This window comes from Vanessa atalanta, chromosome 25 (genome assembly GCF_905147765.1).
Source record: "Vanessa atalanta chromosome 25, ilVanAtal1.2, whole genome shotgun sequence".
NCBI lineage: Eukaryota > Metazoa > Arthropoda > Insecta > Lepidoptera > Nymphalidae > Vanessa > Vanessa atalanta.
The window spans coordinates 7974506-7995481 of NC_061895.1; the positions used below are offsets into that span (position 1 = coordinate 7974506).

At 32.9% G+C, this 20976-nt stretch overlaps 1 protein-coding gene across 1 annotated transcript; it reads left to right on the forward strand.

The window, feature by feature from the left end:
- Positions 1-631: 631 nt before the first annotated feature.
- On the forward strand, positions 632-20484 carry LOC125073771 (inhibin beta B chain). The gene is made up of 5 exons (XM_047684805.1): positions 632-1012; positions 14331-14437; positions 14935-15153; positions 15792-16067; positions 16467-20484. Exons 1-5 carry the CDS (start codon positions 697-699, stop codon positions 16626-16628), a joined length of 1080 nt encoding a protein of 359 aa, XP_047540761.1. The 5' UTR covers positions 632-696; the 3' UTR covers positions 16629-20484.
- The last annotated feature ends 492 nt before the right edge of the window (positions 20485-20976 follow it).

The window sequence follows — 20976 nt, forward strand, 5'->3', positions numbered from 1 at the left end:
AATTGTTCGTTAAGAATCGAATTATAAAAATAATGTAAATAATTAGGTACTAAAGATAATAGGGTTAGTTGTTTGTGGTATGTTGATCCCTGTCGTTTATAAGCGGTAAAAATAAATAGTTATCTCCGGTTCAACGAACTGGCGAATTTCTCGAGGCAAATAGCCAGGAATTGGGTCGTTAGATTATCGATCACATCCTCAATAAAATGGGATTTAAAAAAAGAAGATATTCCATTATAAATATCTATAAACAAAGAGGTCTTTCTAATTTTTTCTTTTTATTGAGACGAGTAATTTAGACATACAAATTGAAGAACAGGATGGAGAAAAAGTCCAACGTTTTTTCTATTTTAACAAAACACATATATTCTTTAATTCAGGAATGCCTGATAGTCATAAATATGAAACCAAAACATCCACAAAACGTTCGAAAACAAATACATTTAGCGTCTAGTACAATTTGATTTACGATCTCGTATCACGCGGGTCCATTGTCCAAGAACGACAAACAGTGACCTCCGATACTGGGCTTGAACGATATCTTTCGTCCGTTCTCACGGAACACCCCTTGTGTGAGAGCATTATATTAGCGAGGGAAGGCAACGCGGGCGCCAGTCGCGCGCCGGCCGTCGCTGCACGCATGTGTCTCGATCTTCTACCGTACTTTAACTGCTTACGTAGAAGGAATCTGCCGCGATGAATACGCGAGTGATCGTGTCTTTTATTCTAGTCAGTTTAAACTATTCTAGTTTAGGCGAGATGGGGGCGTGCGCGAACTGTGCGAACGGTGAGCTTAGTGTCACTGAGCTGACGGAGGCTAGGATAGAGTTTGTTAAGCAGCAGATATTGAAGAAGTTGAGGCTGAGTAAGAAGCCGACGGTGGCTGTGCCGGTGAACAGCTTACCGATGCCCGTGGCACAGGGGCAGACGCTTAGCCAGGGGTCCGACAAACCACCGGAGTTCGACGATTATTATGGACGGACGGAACAGAAGATTATATTTCCAGTAGAAGGTAAGATTAATTGTCTTTTTTTCTATTATGTCAAAACGATATCGCATTCTAGAAATGTAAATCTTCAAAAATACGAAAAAACATTAGTATTCATTTAAGATTTTTTCCAATCCTACGCAGTCTGCATTCATAGCTTACAACTAAATCGGTAAAAGAGGGACGCTTAAGTTTGCCATAATTATAGGAACATAAAATTTTGAGGCAGATTATACTAAAAATACATATTGTTGTATTGCATTGTAATATTTAACAACAACAACAACTAACAAATCCGTCTAATACAGCCGAAGATTCAGCTTCCAAACTTTCTTTACATAGCTTTAACACGATTAAATTATAATCTGATCTGCATCATTTAGGTACACCAAACATTTAATGCATTTTATATATAAACTCGTTGATATTTATTATTGTTTAAAAAATTCAAATGATGGTATTATTTTTGGTAACCAGTATTTATTTCATAACGGTGCGATCTTAGACACAGTTTGACTATAGAAATGGATCATCGTTTCGAACGCGTAAATACGTCCTTTGGATTACACAATTCTTATGTGCAAGATGTTACCTTGATTATATACTTAATAGCGCAATTAAAAGGGTTCTTGTTATCATTGACTTTTTAGTACTGATCCTCTAGAACCCTCGTTATTGTTCTTTAATTGTTTCAACGCTTTTTCTGAGGGAAAGGAAATCTGAAGTGGAAAATACTGAAGTGAACAAGCGGTGCAAATATTTTTCCTTATGTCAACTTCAAAGCACTTGGAGCTTAAAAATTATAAGATCCTTTAAGTCCCCACGACTCCTATTAAATAGAACATTTGTATCAGGTTGCTCCAATGCGGGTTGGTGAATAGACCTGTGCCATTGCATTTCGATACTTTCTTCAATGCCGAGCAGGATATGGATGCCTTCTGAGATTAATACGTCGCATTGTTAATGGATCCACCAACCCGCATTGGAGCAGCGTGGTGGAATATGCTCCAAACCTTCTCCTTAAAGGGAGAGGAGGCCTTAGCCCAGCAGTGGGAAATTTACCGGCTGTTAATGTTAATGTAATTGTTAATGGGAAAGTTTAGTAATTTCTCTCGGATAATAACAGGAAAATGCTAGTAAAAATCTGGTCGCCATATAACGCGGTCATTACAGTTTTATAACCAGCCTTATCGGGCTGAAAAAAAATGTAAATGTCCACGGAAAAAGTTTCGAAATAAAATAATCGGTTGCGTCTTGTTAGGGCCCCAAGTGACCGCATTACTTGCAATAATATAGCCACGCCACTGGGTCATAAGCTGTAATAGTACATTTTTAATTTCAATCTTTATATATTTTATTAATCATTTTGTCACATGTAAATATTGTAATATGTTGTTTAAGCATAATTCTCAGTATATTTATATACAATTACAAGTAAATAATAACGATACGAGATAACTTCAAGTTCAGTAATCACTAATTGTAACCGGAATTTAGTAAATAATTAGAAGTATGTTGTTTATTTGTACATTCGATGCATTAATTATCAACAGTTTTAAAGGTATTGGTAATTATAGCTTTATTGACAGTATAAAAATGCTCAGTATCACCATAGATGCAAAGCTGAAATGGTTCCCTCGTTTGAATGGCAAGTAGACTAAGCTAGTGGCATTCGCGGTTAAGAAAATTGTTGTGGATACGGCTTGCCTTGCTCATTTATACGACTCTCAATAATATATTTGGTATTGTGATTACATGAAAATATAGAAGTTTTTTTGCAGAAACGACACAAGATACATTTTTCTTTTAATCTATGTAATGTGTATACGTTTTTACAATATCCCACAAAACGTTCAAAAATGTCAAAAAACAAAATTAAATATTTTTTTTGGATAATAATTGATTAGTATAACGAATTTCTGGCTAAGGCCTGCGTTCAAATCATGGTCAAAGTTTTTCTGGCAAGATGTCCTTCGGCCATGTTGAAATTGCCGTCCCATGTGCAGGATTATAAAAAGGTGAAGAATTAAGTCTATACTAATATTATAATTGCGACAGTAAGTCTATCTGTCTGTTCGGTTTTCACGGCTGAACACAACACTGAAACAAATTTGATGACATTTTGGTTTGAAACAAGCTTGAATCCCAAGGAAGGATATGTATAACTTTTTTAGGACCAAACGGAAGTAGTTTAAATATATATACGGAGTTTTGAGTAAACAAATAAAAATGGAACAGAGTTAACCTACTTTTTTTAAATTTTATTTTGAAAAAAAAGGTCAACAAACTTTTTGGTGACTTGATATGGAATTTGAATCCATGATCACGGAAAAGGTTATAAATTAGACGCTTGAATAAATAAGGTTTTTATTATAGACAACTAACTACCCCTCTCGAATTGACACGGGGAAAACGTGGGATTATAGAGCTACAGCATACATACATATGTACCTACAGCTTTTAAATTGAAAAACAAGCATCATAAGAAACATTTTTGTTTTTTGTCCGGTTAGAAAAGTTGAAACTATAGGCTTTTCTCTATTATGCGCATGCATGTATTTACATATAAATCTTCCTCTTGAATGACTCTTTTTATTGATGAAAACTTCATTAAAATCTATATAAGATTTTAAATTAACATGGTTATTTTTAGCACTAACAGTATTTAAAACGGGATATTTACCATGTTTTTTATTTTTATTTGGTGGAGCTCGATATTTCGACATTATCTACGAAAGTCTTGTTCGCGAGACTGACGTTTGCGGGTAGATATTGACGGCATTAGAAGTGTCCATATCGGACTACCTCCTTTCTCGTACGTTTGCTGCATAAACACTTCTAATAAAAATAAAAAAACATGGTAAATATCCCGTTTTAAATACTGCATTAAAATCTGTTGCGAAATTTAAATGATCTTAGCGTACAGACAGCGGGAAGCGACTTTGTATATTGTAAGTTATAGAGTCACGAGTTAAGATAGTAGGGATATTATCACCTAATGTGAATTCTTTTATAATTAAAATATACTTTATTCACGTAGTCTTTTACAAGCACTTTTCAAGTAATATACATTCGTGCATAATTAAGTACTTTGTATTATACTCGTAATTAACAATAGCTCAGTGCAAAGCACGCAGTAGCGGCGTGCCAACCCCCGGCGTGGTATGATAGTAATTACGATAAATAAAACGTACTGACTAATACTAAAGAAATGTGCGTATTATTATGCTACGGTCACATTGTCGCGGAGACGAATTTCAAACTGCCCATGTGTAGACAACCGCACTTATTTTGTCCAGATAAAATATTTCGATGCAGTTTACGGACCAATGAAACAATGGATGGATTGTGTGAAAGAGATGAAGTCAGACAGAGAAGTATGGAACAAGAAGACATGCTGCGCCGACCTCAAATAAAATTTGGATAAGGGCAGGAGGATGATGATGTATAGCAATTTATCGATAGCCGCGATTTGGCTTCAATCGATTGTTGAAGACATATCGAAACCATGCATATTTTCACCTTATCGCAGTGATGTGGCTGCAGCATTAACTCTAAGATCAACAGTTTGTCAGACGTCCGCGAGTCACTCATTAAGATAGTATTACTTATCAAAGACACGCTTTGTGGTATTAAATACTTTTAGCGATTATGTTCGTTATATGTTTGTCCGCGGGCTGCTGCTCCTAAACATATAAAAATATGTTATTAAGTTGATAGCTTTGTTCAATTATTAAAAAGTTTTAGATGAGTACAGTGCAGTAATGGTAGCGTTGATACGCCACCTAAGTTTATTGGATGTTTTAAATAAATTCAGAAATAAAAACCCGACTATGAGAATTTATGATTATTTTTTTCGTGTACTTAGGTTTTTATATGCAGTTAATTAAAACATTCAAGTTATGTTAAGAAGTTTCAAGTTAAAAAGTTTATGCTCAGGGATAACCAAATAGAGCTTGGTGGTAGGGCTTTGTTGAAGCCCGTCTGCTTAGGTACCACCCACTCATCACCCATCCCGGTTTGAAGAAAGAGAGAGCTAGTAACTTACAAAAACCAAAACAGGCACAAGGGATATAACATATCAGTTCCCGAGGTCCCATTTGGCGCATTGGCGATGTTAGGGATTTCTTACAGCGTGTTATCGGTCATACACCATCTGGTGGTTCATTTGCACGTCTCCCTATCTACTTCATAACATTTACATTTACATTAGCAGCCTGTAAACTTCCCACTGCTGGGCTAAAGGCCTCCTCTCCCTTTGAGGAGAAGGTATGGAGTATATTCCACCACGCTGCTCCAATGCGGGTTGGTGGAATACACATGTGGCAGAATTTCGTTGAAATTAGACACATGCAGGTTTCCTCACGATGTTTTCTTTCACCGCCGAGCACGAGATGAATTATAAACACAAATTAGGCACATGAAAATTCAGTGGTGCCTGCCTGGGTTTGAACCCGAAATCATCGGTTAAGATGCACGGGTTCTAACCACTGGGCCATCTCGGATCTACTTCATAACAAGCAAGCAGAGTTCCGTTGTAATCACTAATTAGACAATTATAAAATGATGCAATAATTTCGTACAACGACAACATTAACCTATTCACCTGATTTCGGATTGAACCTTGGACTTTTCACGTGCCGTTCGGTTATATTATATCAGCAGATTTTTAACGTTTTACTTGCATTGTTAAAATTAATTTGACCTTTGATCATCATGATGTAATATATATATTATATTGTATGTTTAACATGTTAATCTAAGTAACTAGCAGATCGGACGGATCGGATATATATTTGTATGTTTTTGTTTTATGCGTTTTTAACTCGGTAACGGCAAACGGCGAGGTTCTTTTATACCCTCCGCCGCGAGTCTTCTACTGTTGGCGTGTGCATAGCGCTAGTACTATGTATTTCGTTGGTATATTTTATTTTATTTGGGAAACAAATAATTGTTTTGAAACACTTAATAGTAAAAAAATAAAGTTAAGTAAAATATAAATCAATTAAGTTACCACTTAAAATTATTAAAAACAAATGTCAACTGAGATTAAAAATAAAAACAAAAACTGAACGTATAAAATATTATAAAACAGTTAAAGTTTAATTATATTACGTAAACTAAATTAAAAATATAATTAATTTCATTAACGAAACTATGCTTTTACATATTTAACTAAATATTTATATATTAGTTGACGTTAAATATTATTTATATAACCATAAGTTTTAATGTTTCTCTTATCGCATTTTTATTATTATTATTTAAAGCGTTTATAATTAATAAAAATGTATAAATTAAGAAGGTCCGTGTGTTTTGTAACAGTTCAGATTCGACTGTAACATAAGGGGAGCCAAAGGTACTGAGCATTAAAGTACAGGAGCTATAATAATACAATTTGTCCGTTGGAAAAACCACTGAGTCCACGGCAGGCGAGTGCTAAAAATCGGTCCTTACGTATAAGCGACTGGTCGTCACTGAAGCAGTACTGTAACCCAATGCTCAAAATCGACCCTTAGACTATCATAACATTTATTTTTGTGTGTATCATTTTAATAAATTGTTTTCTCTATATTGTGGCGTGTTCATATGTATATAGGCAAATTGAATTCATACGACGGCCTAGACTTATGGAACAATTCAAGGTTACCCTCTGTTCCCTATAAGAATTAAACATTATTGACCAATCAGGTTTTCTCGACCCCTAAATTATTCAGCCTTTGATTCGGGCTGAGTCTTTATACTCGCCCTTGTATAACTTCACACTGCAAAATTAAAACGCGGAGCAGTACCAAAAAGGTCAACGAGGTTAATCCATGACTTTATTACGAAACTTAAACGTGTATAAATTATTAAGATAATTATTAAATAGTGTCGCGTGTTATTATATATAGACTTCATTAATTTAATTAGCAGTGACAATCATTACATATAAATATATATATATTACGAAACGGAAACTAAAAAAGGCACGCACGCAAAAAACGGTTGAGTAAAAAAAGATAACAAAGTCAGCCTTGGCAACTATAAACTTTTTTAAGTAACTTTCTAAACTTACCCAACGTATACTCTATTCCCGTAAGAACCGGAAAAAAGCCAAATAAACAAAACAAAATTTGAGAGCAAATTGAAGGGATATCATTGGTCGAGAGCTTGATAAAATTATAACTATGATTCACTATGGATTTTTGAATAAATAGCGTTTTGAACGTTATCGGAATTTTGGAAGTAAAATGAAAGTGGAAATAAGTTATCTTTTTCCCTACTTCCATTGGAATAGGCTTCCCCAAGAGCAGCGTGGTGTAATAAGCTCCAGGCTCTCTGCTAGAGAGGAGAAATATTATTGGCAAAAATGTGAATTTCTTTACTGATAAAACACATAAATACCAGAAATGTGTTATTTTCAAAGATCACAAATGTCAAACAATATAGATAATAATTTTGTGTATATTTTATCACATGTGTTACCATTATATACCATTTTATTTATGTTACTGCGTTATATACGAGTTTATTACAATATACATAATTTTTAAAAAAGTAATCCCGTATCTGTAAATATTAATTCGTAAAATCATATCTTTATTTACATAAGAATTATTAACATTAAGTCCTTAAATGTATACAAACATGAATTCAAAATAGTTGTTGTATAAATCTTGACCGCGTGCATTTCCCCGTTGATTCGCAATTCCGATCCTATGGGCAAAACGAACCAGCACGCTTTTCACCACTTTTAATGCTTTTTGCGCTACTACTCTAAGGTCCAAGTGTTTTTACAGCAAATGGAACACAAACATAATTCGGAATAAGACAACATAATATTTGGATCGTTTGGTCGCTTCAGTTATCCACGCAGTGGCGCCGGCTCTTAACATTGTTTCTCTGATATGAGTCGGGGCTAGCGGGTCAACGCATGTCGCGTCCCACACTAGGACCCGTCCTCGTTCCCAGGGGACTATTGCATTTCATTACAATTTTACCATGGCAATCCATTAGGTCTCTTACCATCATTACGACTAATTCCGCGATGGTGGCAAGGATCCTTTTATCGTATAATTAAGAGTGGACACACCATGGCAAAGCGGAAGGCGGAAAAGTCTACCTCAAGAGAGACCATGTATGTCCACCTTCTCTCCACACGGGCATCTGTGCTCAAAGCACAGCGATGTTTCCAGTCGGAAACCAATGGATATGTGTGAGCATTAAGTGTCTATAAGTTAATTGTTAATATTCTACCTAATTGATCATGTTATTTTAATTGTTTTGGTTAAAATGAGTGCTTCTTGATCAAGTGTCTTGTTGGTTAAAAATTTATATAATTTTTTTTTTTATGTTATTTCTAGACATAGCTCGCGGATTATCTCGCGTTATAGGGAATTATCGCCAGGTGTAAAAAAACCTTATATCCCTTCTAGGGGTTCAAGGTCGTACGAGCATAATAGAGAGATATACAAACAGATCTTGTTCACTAAAAATTTTAACTGCAAGACGACATCAGTAATAAATCATTATGTTAAAATGGCTTTGATTACCAAGAAGTTTGTTTAATTTTAAGTACGTAGAAACAAATTACAAAAACTAGTTTCTTGTAGACCCTTCTCGATTTTATTCTACCTTCAACATACTTTATTCCGTTACCAGTTATAAGGGCGGGTCAGCCAGTGTAATAACATACAAAAATGGCTCTTTTTGGATTAAAATAAATTAAATCTAAAGTTAAGGTCGCTCACGAAAAAATTTCGCAAAAACGCTCAAGAACATTTTCATGATGAGAGGCAATATAAGCGAGAAAATATCACGCACTTACGCCTGAAATCAACTATATCTAGTTCACGATGTTACAGTTGAAACTAATTAAAAGATAATAAAATCATATGACAATGGCGCTGTGTAAATATTTAGATATTCAAAAAAAAAAAAACGCTGATAAAATGTGATCGTAACACGTGGGGGCGCAATGACGGTAGGTTTACGAGTCAACGAAATTAAGTTTATTTATCTTTTATTAATTAGATAACCTCACCAGAGGCACGCTACGTGACCTATATACCGTACATGCGATTTTGTATATAAAATGGTTTCTTTTATTACGCATATTTTAATATTTTGTAAACATCTCGATGTGTTTTTTGACTCTGATTTCTTAAAAATTGGCGTTGATAATATTCATAATATTATTTTCGTATCGTATTAATTATATCAATATATAAATATATATATATATATTCATTCACAGTATTTCTACAATATATATTTGGATATCATTCATGATTTTAATTCATATCGGTTTAAAGTATTTCCTTCGGGCCGCATCATCGAACTTTCATGTACATCATTTTTTTTTATAATTCATAAAATTAATTGTGGGACACACATGTTAGATGACATTTATTCACGTGAATAAGATGAAAACTTGCTTCACAAAAATACATAAATCCGTAATCCATAATGTGGGATATTAATATTTCTTTACTTTTTTTACTATAACACCATCGTATTCGTACTCACGTGATCACTACACGATACCTTCACTACGAAAGTTTTATAATTTTTTTATACATTTTATTTTCCGACAATTTACTTGAATATTTTGACAGAAATAAAAAATATTGACCTCTGTATTACTTCAAGTATCGAGTGAGAAAGAATTGCAAATAAATTTGTGTTGCCAAATTAAAAAATAAATTACTAACAATATATACAGAGAACTCTTGTCTGTCTGTTAAAAGTGCTTGTAGCCTACTTGAATAAAGTATATTTTGATTTTGTCAATATCTCATATTTGAAAAAGTAGCATTTACCCCAATCAAAGTATTGCTAGGAGAACTTGCCCTGGTTTTAATGATATTCTCTTGTTTTAGTGTAGGCATGACGCGACTGAATTTTAATTTACTAGGCCCGATATCCAATGCACAGCTTATAACAGGGTAAAATCATATGTATTTGAACCGTAATTTATCATTCTTCTGTGTTATAATAAAAAGTAAAGTTTGGAAATTTAGATATATGTTGTAAACTCCGAAGCTAATAATCCGACTTCGTAAATATTGAGGGTGAACTTTCAGGATAGTCATAGTTAATCATACATCATAGTCAGCCTGTCAGATTGTCAATTACTATTATTATTATCCTGCTAAATAAATTGTACCGGATAAGGTTCTTTGCATCGGATAATATTCATTTGTATGAACAATATAAAGAAGTGGACCAAGAATTGATACTTGCGGAACCTTCAATGTTTTGTTAAAGAAGTTAAAGGACTCGCAAGAAATATATTTCCTGTAAAATTCTTTTAAAATTTTTTACACGTGAAAACAATAAATTCGTATCACGATAAATAAGTAAATAAACTGAATTAATTCAAAAATATCATTTTTAATTCAAATATAATGAGATTCGCTGTTAAAATTTCTACTATTTTCGTTCTACGGTTTATTCTAATCTTAATAAATTAGCTATATTTTTTATTATTTGTCTATATTGTGTCTATATTTAAAATATTTTTATGTTAAAACTCTACATATTCTAAAAATAATAAATTCAAGCGCTATCAGTTGCCTGATAATTGTACCGAGTTTTCATTAAACGTGACTAGATCCGGTTATTTTGTAAGACGGAACTTTATCGTAAAATAGGCTAATTAAAAAAATTAATTCTTGCCCCGGCACGATGAACTACAACTAATAATTTACCGGATACGCTCGTCTTATCAAACAATATTTATCTTTGTAATGTTACTATAAATTGATTATAGAATTTATTTTTCTTAAAATATCTTCATTTTGGAAAGTTCATGAAATTATATGTGTTCTTCGGTTGTGGACATTGCTAGCCAAAGTGTTTTCAAGTCGAATTTGAATAATTGCTTTTTTGGTATATTATCTTGTTTAATTTTAAACAATTAAAAAATAGAAGTTCGTATTGTATGCACAAATAATGATAGGGAATCCTTAACGTCGAATCTTTTTGGATTAATCCAAGACAAAATCACGCAAGCGCTACATGTCAGCGTTCAAAGATAAAACACGACCTCAAGTCTAATTATTTTTTTTGTGAGAAAAAAAGGTCGACCCGTCTCGATAATTTATATCTAATGGTTTCTTATATTCATCCCGCAATAGTATATATTATATATTTCGGAACTTGACCGTTTAATTTGTAATAACTCTTCCAAGTATAAAAGTTCGACATGCTCGAATTATAGCCAAATGGAACAGATGTAGGACCAACGGTTTCCTTATAATTTCCAAATTTATTCAATGAGATTTTTCAAGCTGTAACACCCAAAACATTTATAGTAAAACTACTGTTTAAGTATGCGACAACGAAGCAATCAAACGCAAGAATAGAAAAAACCTCTGCTTTCGGTTAGATTCATTGATAGATCAATACGAAAAGATCATCTATATAAGTCATCTATTAATAGATAACAAATATCAATTCCGCATAATAATTTCACTTCAGAAAACTATTACATAACGATAAAATTAATTCGTTCTAGTCCTCACGATAACAATACCTTAGGCAGTACGTGAAATGATTTGATTTACCAATAAGATCAATATTTCTTTAGATTTATCCAAAGCTTAAGAACAATAAAACCTCTTTGGTTAAACAGAACTTTTTGTTGAAATACTCTCGTACTTTGAGTTTGATTTGATGGAATACCACCCACTCATCAGATATTCTACCGCTAAACAGCAGTATCCAGTATTGTTGTGTTCGGGTTTGAAGGGTGAGTAAGCCAGTGTAACTACAGGCACAAGGGACATAACATCTTAGTTCCCAAGGTTGGTGGCGCATTGGCGATGTATGGAATAGTTAATATTTCTTTGTCATTGTCTATGGACGTTGGTGACCAATTAACATCAGGTTGCTGATTCGCTCGTCCGCCTACCTATATAATAAAAATGATCGGTTGTGACCGGATTCTACGTCGATTTTAAAATTTTCTCTTACAGAATATCTGTTGCAATGTTCACGCGCTCTCAGCTTATCAATACATAATTATTTTAATTACTCGTCTTAAGTAAATAAGTATGTATTTATAATCTTTTAACGAGTTTGTCTTTGATATTTATTAAATATAATTAAGTTACAATATAAGAATGTATTTTTTTATATTAAATTAATCTGATTGTTATATATTATTTGGTCATAAATAGGTTACAATGAAAGTATTAAACATTTTGCAATTATTAAAAAAGAAACTGTAATTTATTTATAAATATTTTTCGTTTTTCTGATGTATAATAATACGTAAAAGAAAAGTTCAATTAGGTAACGATATGAACTACAGTGAGTTAATATTTCTTACAGCGCCAATGTCTACAGAAAGTGGCGACCACTTACCATCAGGTAGCACATTTGCCAAACCACCTAAATAAAAAATCTAAATAAATCAGCTAAAATCCAAATCACACGTATATATTTCGTATATGTGTGGATTTTATTGTATATTTAAAGTTTGGATTAAACAATAAGTGATTCAACATTATGCTATAAAAAATGACGCGTAAAAATGTCATAAAAGTTTTATAAAGTCATGATTTTATTTAACCTGACTTGTATCTCGTTTCGTTACCTACGGTTCGTGTTATCACGCTTTTACGACGTGGAACTCGATGTTTACAATAACTGAGGCTGATAATTTTTTTTTGCATTACAGATAAATAAGGAAGTTTATTACACAGATAATGATTATTATTAAACAAAACGGTTTAGTCACAGATCGCGTAAATCTCGTAATTCATAATCAACTTTGATACACGCAAAATAAGTCCAAGAATGTACTCTACACAGTATAAAACAAAGTCGCTTCCAGCCGTTTGTATGTTTCGATCTTTTAAACTACGCAATGGATTTTAATGCGCTTTAATCAATAAACAGAGTGATTCAAAACGAAGGTTTATATGTATAACAAAGGCATATTTTAGTAGAGAATAGCCGAGAATAAAACATTATTTTTGTTTGTTCTTTAAGGATTCCTTGTCCTAAAAGTTGTATATGGACCCAGTGAAGGTATGGGAATGTGAAGCCTGAAGCCAAACGCGGCAGCTAATATAATTTAACAGTTCAATATAGGCTAGGCATACTCTCCTTCCATTTCTCCTTTTTGAGGAAAAGGCTTAGAGATTGTTTCGTCACACCTTTTTTGGCTAGAATAACGTATCGGTGTCGGTATACGTTACCGACCAGCATCGAGTGCACTAGGATAGGCAATAAAAATAGGATACTTTGCGCACGCTACCGTGACTCAACACACTGCTACGGCTTGCGTAGCGTATTCATCTTTTTATATACTTTATTTGTGTTTATAATTCACCTTGAGCTCGACTGTGAAGAACTTGGTCGTAGGGTTTTATGCAAGTCTGTGTGTTCTGGAATAAAGGGTGAGTGAGTTAGTGTAACTAAAGGGACAAGGGACATCAACATCTTATTTCGGAAGCTTGGTGGCGCATTGGTGATCTAAGGAATGGTTAATATCTCACAGTGCTAATGTCAACGGGTGGTGGGGACCATTACGCCATCAGGTGGCCCGTCCGCTTATCTATATCATGAAAAAAATTAAAACATCATAAGGAAATGTATGTTTGAATGGAATTATGCCACATACGTATGTCTTTATGGACGCGCATTAAAGCAGCATAATATTTAATTAGATTCTCGTTCAATGACAGAAGGCCATTGTGCATCAATGAAATTTAGCCATTATAATACAAATGAAGACTTAATTTTAGTACATTCAATCTGAAAACGCTAATATAAGACGAGATACGATAGTATTTATCACAGAGCAGTCCCGGGTCATGCCTTGCTCCAATTAACGTGAGGTCGCAGTTTAGTTATATCGTAATTAGTGTAATGCTTTGTATTACCCGCGACGATAATTACACAAATGTGTCCTGTCTGGTACTGTCTCAGTGAGTCTACAATTATTGGATTCACTTAAACGTGAAGTTGTGAACTTTGGGTTCGATGTGGTAAATTTTATGATTTGAGGATATTTAAATGATATATGTGTACTATTTTGTCTGTAGTTGTATGAGAACATTTTTGACGCAATATTTTTAAACCTGCGATAGTCTCCCGTGGCGCCCGCCGATGAGACGGAGAGGGTTACCGCTGGTTTTTTAGTGGGTATCCCGGTGCACCGGGATACCAACATCTTGAGCACCGGCGAGTCCCACATGCCCCCCCCCCCCACTTCCACGTGGGGAGAAACGCGTAACGGGTTTTCCTACGAAAAAAAAGGTCATATTGGCCGCCTGGTTACACACGCCGACTTATGCACAATATATTAATTTACAATCCTTAAAGATTAATGTTATTGTTTCAGGTGAATGCCTCACGTCTGGACGGTATCCGTTCACCTGTCTGCAGTTCGAGTTACCGCCGGACGTTGAGCCGGAAGAAGTAACCGTCGTCGAGCTCTGGTTCTATAAGGTATTCTTTTTTACATAAGGAAACAGCTTACAGTTACGTTTTATAAAGGGCCTATCTTTCAAGCGAGTCAGAATAGCAGAAGTCCATTTGTACAATCTCGGTTTGCTAGAAACATGAATTAAATGTATGATTCCAATGTTTACGTGTGTTCTAACACGTTATTTAAGTAAACTTCACAATTAAACGTTTTTGAATCGTCGATATTTAAATACTACCACCGTTTCGGAAAACAGCTTCCAGTGAGAAGAAACGGCAAGAAACTCGCATAGTTGCTCTTTTCAAATAAACAGATTTACAATGCTGTTTTTTACAATAATTACTGTCCTGTGATGGAACCCGAGCCTAAATCCAGGCGTTTTTTTCTAAAATGTATTCTTTTAATGAATAATAAGATTTATTTATTAAATAGTAAGTCTTAATAAACTTTTTAAATTTAGTAAATGATAAATTGATTATATTTCCCGGTAGCTTATTATACATGCGTATAACTTTCACAGGAGCGTGATCCACTAGACGAATACAATCAAACCTTCGTTATATCTGAAGCAGCGCATTGGGACAGCCAGCAACAGTTTAAGAAGACGAAGCCAATTGCAATCAAGGAGACGGATATTGGTGAAGGCTGGGTGAGAGTGGAGTTGGCCTGGGCTGTGAGGGTCTGGCTCGAGGGGAGGGAGAGGTTGCATACATTACACGTGGCTTGTAGGACATGTCAGGTGAGTCGAATATCAGCGATCAAGTAATAAATTTAAATTTAGAAACATAATATTAGGGTTCAAAGGTTTTCTTAGATCTAGATGATAGATGTTTCTGAAACATTTTGGCCTGCACCGTTAATTTAGGGGTGGTCGCTTGGACAGCTGTAGTTGGCAAGTTACCGTTTCCGAATTCACGACTGGACCATTAAAATATTAGGGTTTATTTAACAAAAAAAATACAGTAACAGTCCAGAGTTAAATAGTATAGTTGTCAATGTTACATTGCTATGCCTCGCCAATTACTGCAAATACTGCGCTTAATCTCAGAAGGTCATATGTAATTGATGCATTAAAAACTGGCAACTGAGGCCAAGCTTCGATCAGGAAATCGTTATTTTTTTACTTCGAATTAAGATAAATTAATCATAAAATATTTTCGACGCTGTTGATTCAAAATGATTGTAAAACAAAAAAAGAACAAAGTCTCTCTACCCTAACATAATAATTTGTCCATTTTACGTGCTACGTGAAAATCATACCTTCCCATATTGTGTTTTAAAAATACTAATAGCTAACATATGTACAACGATGATCTTGATCAAACTCACGATGCTCAGATTTTAACCTAAATTTATCATAATTATTGTTTGTTTCAGCTACGCCGAGCTCCTCTTTCCTTCCACGAAAAACGCCGCCCATTCCTGGTCCTATATACCAAGTATGCCGGCAAACGTCGTCGTGGCAGGACACTGGAGTGTGGAGCTACCACCAGTGAATGTTGTAGGGAACCTCTTTACGTCAGCTTTAAGGAACTTGGCTGGGATGACTGGATCATCAGACCGGCGGGCTATCACGCTTACTTTTGTAAAGGGACCTGTGCCCCAATTTCAGCTGTATCGCAGGCAGATAGCTATCACCACAATATTATCAGGGTGAGTGAACTATTTATAAACTGTGTATTATGTGGTTGCTAAAACAAAAATATTTGTGATGAGAAAATAACTACTTATATAGTAGCCAATTTATTGAAGAAGGATAAGGTCCTATTTAATTGATAATCAAATATAAATACTAACTTTTATATTTTAAATTTTTTTTTAAATAACCATGATTTTATATCATATTGATCTTATCCTATCACAAAGAATAGTTACTTATACAACTCGTATTTTACTAACAATCATTTATAGAATATTTAAAAGCAATCAAATTCGTAATCCTCTAAACAATTTAAGAAGAACATCCATATGAACCTAATATTCCTAATATGAATCCTAAAATTCGATGGAATTGAATATATTAATTGATATTTTCATTCTTTTCGTTTACAGAAATATTTCTATTCCGTATCAAATGAAAGAAAAGCTGAGTTCAAGCCATGTTGTGCTCCGACAACATTTAGTTCACTGCAATTACTCTACATGGACTCAAATAACACGGTGACGCAGAAGACTCTACCAAATATGGTGGTAGAATCATGTGGGTGCATGTGAGGTGAATTCAATGACCTAAACATTTAAGGGCCTTGTGGAAATAAAAATTGGATAAGACGATCAGCTACTTGATTGAAGAAGCTCGTTGCTGTCTTTTTCAAGTTGCATATTTGTCTCAATGAAGTCGGTTATTAAATCACTTATTCCAATCAAAATCGTAATTGGACAAGTGGAACTATTTTGAGTGCTAGGCAGATGTAAAAGATTTACTGATATTGTGTTGCTGAAAATACAAGGAGAGATAAATGAAATGAGTTAGAAGCAATCTGGGATAGTGACTATCCTCTTAGAATGTAGTAAATGGTAATTCACAAAAGTTTAACGCGGATACAATGTTCTAAATACTAATTATAATTGTTTTCTGATGGAGGCCAAATTAAATTCATAAAACTATATTTCATAACTTAATCTGTAGTTAGAAAAATCTATAAGTTTTGCATATAAAGACATATAATTCAAATAAATCATTTATTAAATGTTATAATTTTTTTTTGTAATTGAAAAATTGGTGATTAATGTTGATGTTCACCATCTTTTTCACAATTAATATTTGTTTACACAAGAATTACTTCGATTGAGACAACAATATACGATCAAAATAGATGTATAAATCATGACGAAAGAATATTAACATAATTATCCCCTTTGAATCGCAGTTCTGATAATCATCGGGGAAATGAACTAACCTTGCTGTGAGTCAATAAGACTTGGTGTTATATGATTTAGTTCTACTTAAGTTAAATGTGATATAGCTTGTTCGATATGTTTTGATAGTTAAATGTTTTGTTGTGATGTATTTATAATTAGGATTAATTCGATTGCATTTACGTTATTTAATTAATTATAAATTAATTTAATATTATTATGTTAGGTCGAAGTTTCTTTTCAAAGTTTGAAGCCAGGTTTTTGTTATTCCATATTAAATGTTGAAGAAAATCAGAAGAAGATTTATAACCGTAATCAAAATGATTAAAATCATTTAAGGAAAACATCGTGAGGTAATCTTTGTCTTGAATGAAATTCTACATTGTGTATTTAACAACGCGTTTGGAGCAAATTTGGGAAATAGCCTTTCGCTTAAGACGCGAATTCTTTAAGCATTTTCTTAGCAATGGAGCATTGACGGGCTGTTATTTTACTTTTTAAAGAGAGTATTTTATGTTATTGTTTTGAAAAGGAACTTTGTTTGGTACAAGCTTCAATTGAATGTTTCAGAGATAATAAATATTTTGACTTTTGACTTTGACATTATAATGACATTGACAGTTTTTAAGTTTATAGCCCCTTGGAATAGTCTAGCCTAGTAATAGTCGCCTCTTTATTTGCTTTTCAAATTCTAGAAACGTCTATCCTTTACCGTTATATTTTAAGATAAATACTCTAGGTGTATACATTAATGACATGCATATCGACGTTTATAAATCAACATTAATTTAACGAACTTGAAGCGATAAGTTTTGTCTCGTTCGATGAAAAAGAGGACTTCGGTCGACCAGTAACCATTTAATTAAGAGCTCCGATCTAAACTGAGAAATAATTATACTGAGATAAACAATGGGCGTGTATATCTCTAAAAATGCCTTATTAGTTTAGATATACAGAACCAATTTTACTATTAACACAGATACATATATCACTCTGAATGTTATCACCTAAACGCTTTTATTAATTATGATAAATGAGGTGACAATAATTTGACAACATTATGCCACGTCGCCATATTGGTTAAATATAATTGTCATATTTCTAGTCAATTAAATACAATCCATTCACATTTGTCACAAGTAGAGCAAAGATATGTTTAGATTTATATTATATAACTCGGAAAGTCGTACCCGTGAAATGCTTATTAATTTTAATAAAAGGGCGAGTGTTATTACAGATATAGAGAAAATAAAATTTACCAAAGCGATGTTAAGCGATAGTTAATACAGAATCAAACTTCATGACCGGTGGTGACCACTTACCATCATGTAGTCCATTTGTCAGTCTATCTACCTATATTAAATTATATATATATATATATATATATATATATATATTAGGTATTTATTAATGCGCAACTAATTAAATATGTTATTATTTCTGAACATTCATTAAAGTGTGTATTGAATTTTTTAGTATGATAAATTATCAGTTAATTGTAATTAGTATAATTAAAGATTTTAAGTTAATGAGTTATTAATAAGCGATGTTATTTCTAAGTAAATACCAAAATACCTCGTTTAAGAACTTATCAAATAGTTTTTCTAGACGTGTTACGTTATGGGCGTGAAACTAGTGATTAATTTTTTTGTCTAGTTATTTGTGTATAAATACCTAAATCTGATTCTGCTACACATATTGCTATGTACTAAAGGTCAAATACTTACAGTTATTACAACATTTTAATATTACGTATTAAATATTTATTTATAGCGACAATTATTTCGTGTTCCGTGACAAATCTTAAAGTAAAATTGTCAATTCAACTTTTTACCAAACATTGCACTGTCTAAAGCAAAATAAATTGTTGTGAGCTACCCTCAGCGAGGTCAAGCCAAACGATAATCCTGGATCCGCTCCGGGCAATAATGATACTTATACACATAAAATAACCAAACATTGTACGTAATATAAGCAAAGCGTTTAATAATTTATTAAACGCTCTGCTTATATTTTCAAATATAATTTGTTCGCTTTGATCTGACGCCATTGTTCGAGCAGATTTTTCTGTCACTATATTCACGTCTATTATATTTCTATTAAATCATTTGTATATTACATGAGATAAATGAAGAATTTATTCCAAAGAATAAGATATTTTTAAAGACAAAGTAAAAACATTACTTAATACATTCTTGCAAAAACAAGAAAGAAAATCTTACCTTTTGTGAGACATTATCTGTGTGTGGTTATATAAAATATTGTATTTTTAATTAAAAAATATATATTTTGTGTGAGTCTGGTAGTATTTAGTAGTGTGTGTTTGTGGGAATTTGTTTACTTATGTTTTAATGCAAACTGTCAAAAAAATACACATCGTCCCTTTTATTGAATTTGTGAAAAATTTATGAAGAAGAACTTTCATTTATAAAGAGAATAATTGACAATAAATATTAATGTTAATTAAAAACAAAATGTTAATTAGAAAAATATATAACTTTATTTATTGAATTCATCTAATAGTTGGTGAGTCCGTTGTTTATAATAAACGATATGATCTATCGCGTTGTATGTAATGTATTTGTTTCGATCGTTCCAGTTATTAAAATTTCTCTACGTAAGGACGAAAGTTACTCTGTACACATACGAAGGTTATATATTGGTATAGTGTCAAAAAAGAAAATGAGAAATTTGAACCCAATAACCTTTTGAGTGTTTATATAAATTTGTTAATCTTTAATTTTATTATTGTTGTATTTAAATAATTTAACAATGACTATAAGAACGTTTTTTTTATGTTTTTTAATTGATGCACGTCAATCAATTTTGACAGAAAGACATGATACACAGATTATAAAAACAAATATGGTTGTATACGTCATATTGTCAAGTAAATTATAAAGTAAAATTATTTTCAAAATGCTATTTAAACTACACTGTTATTGAAATATGTAATCTTCATGATATATTTGCCAAAATTAATGAGTATGTTTACCGTATACAAGACAATTTTTATACATACGCTATGACACTAACCTAGTCTAGGTCGCCTAGGTCACTGTTACTGTGGGTGTAGATTTTTTGTACTTAACACAACGCCCAATGGTTGTATTATTACCAATCACGACAGTGCCTAAGTATTATACTTTAACATATTAGTTTAAGTTGAGTAATTGAAAACCAAATTTAATAAAAATGAACGAACTGTTAATATGTTTATTATTTTCTAATACTGTAGATTACTTTCAAAGTAAGATCATCTTAAAACATGTTATGTTGTCTGTTTAATTCCAGTATTACGTCCATGCATTTCTTATTTTTTAATTTTTTCGCATTTCATTATCACTCAAATCCTTTTTCATCTTTTGTATCAGTGAAATGGGGGAAAAGCTTAAATTAATTATTTTAATTATTAGTTGCATAACCTAGTCTCATTCAGAATATATATTATATAGGTAGGTCTTCCTTTTATTAAGTGTGTCGTTTCACATTTATGTTTAATATAAAATATTTATAAACTAAAAACATTTTCTCGTTCGTTTATTTGGGCGAACTTTGTACACGCCCGTCTGGGTAGTTGCCACTCACTCAGCATATATTTTACCGCTAAGCAGCAATACCTGTTGGGTCCCGGTCTTAAGGGTGAGTGCACCAGTGTGGCTACAGGTGAGAAGATATCATAGTTTCCAAGGTTGGGGTAGCA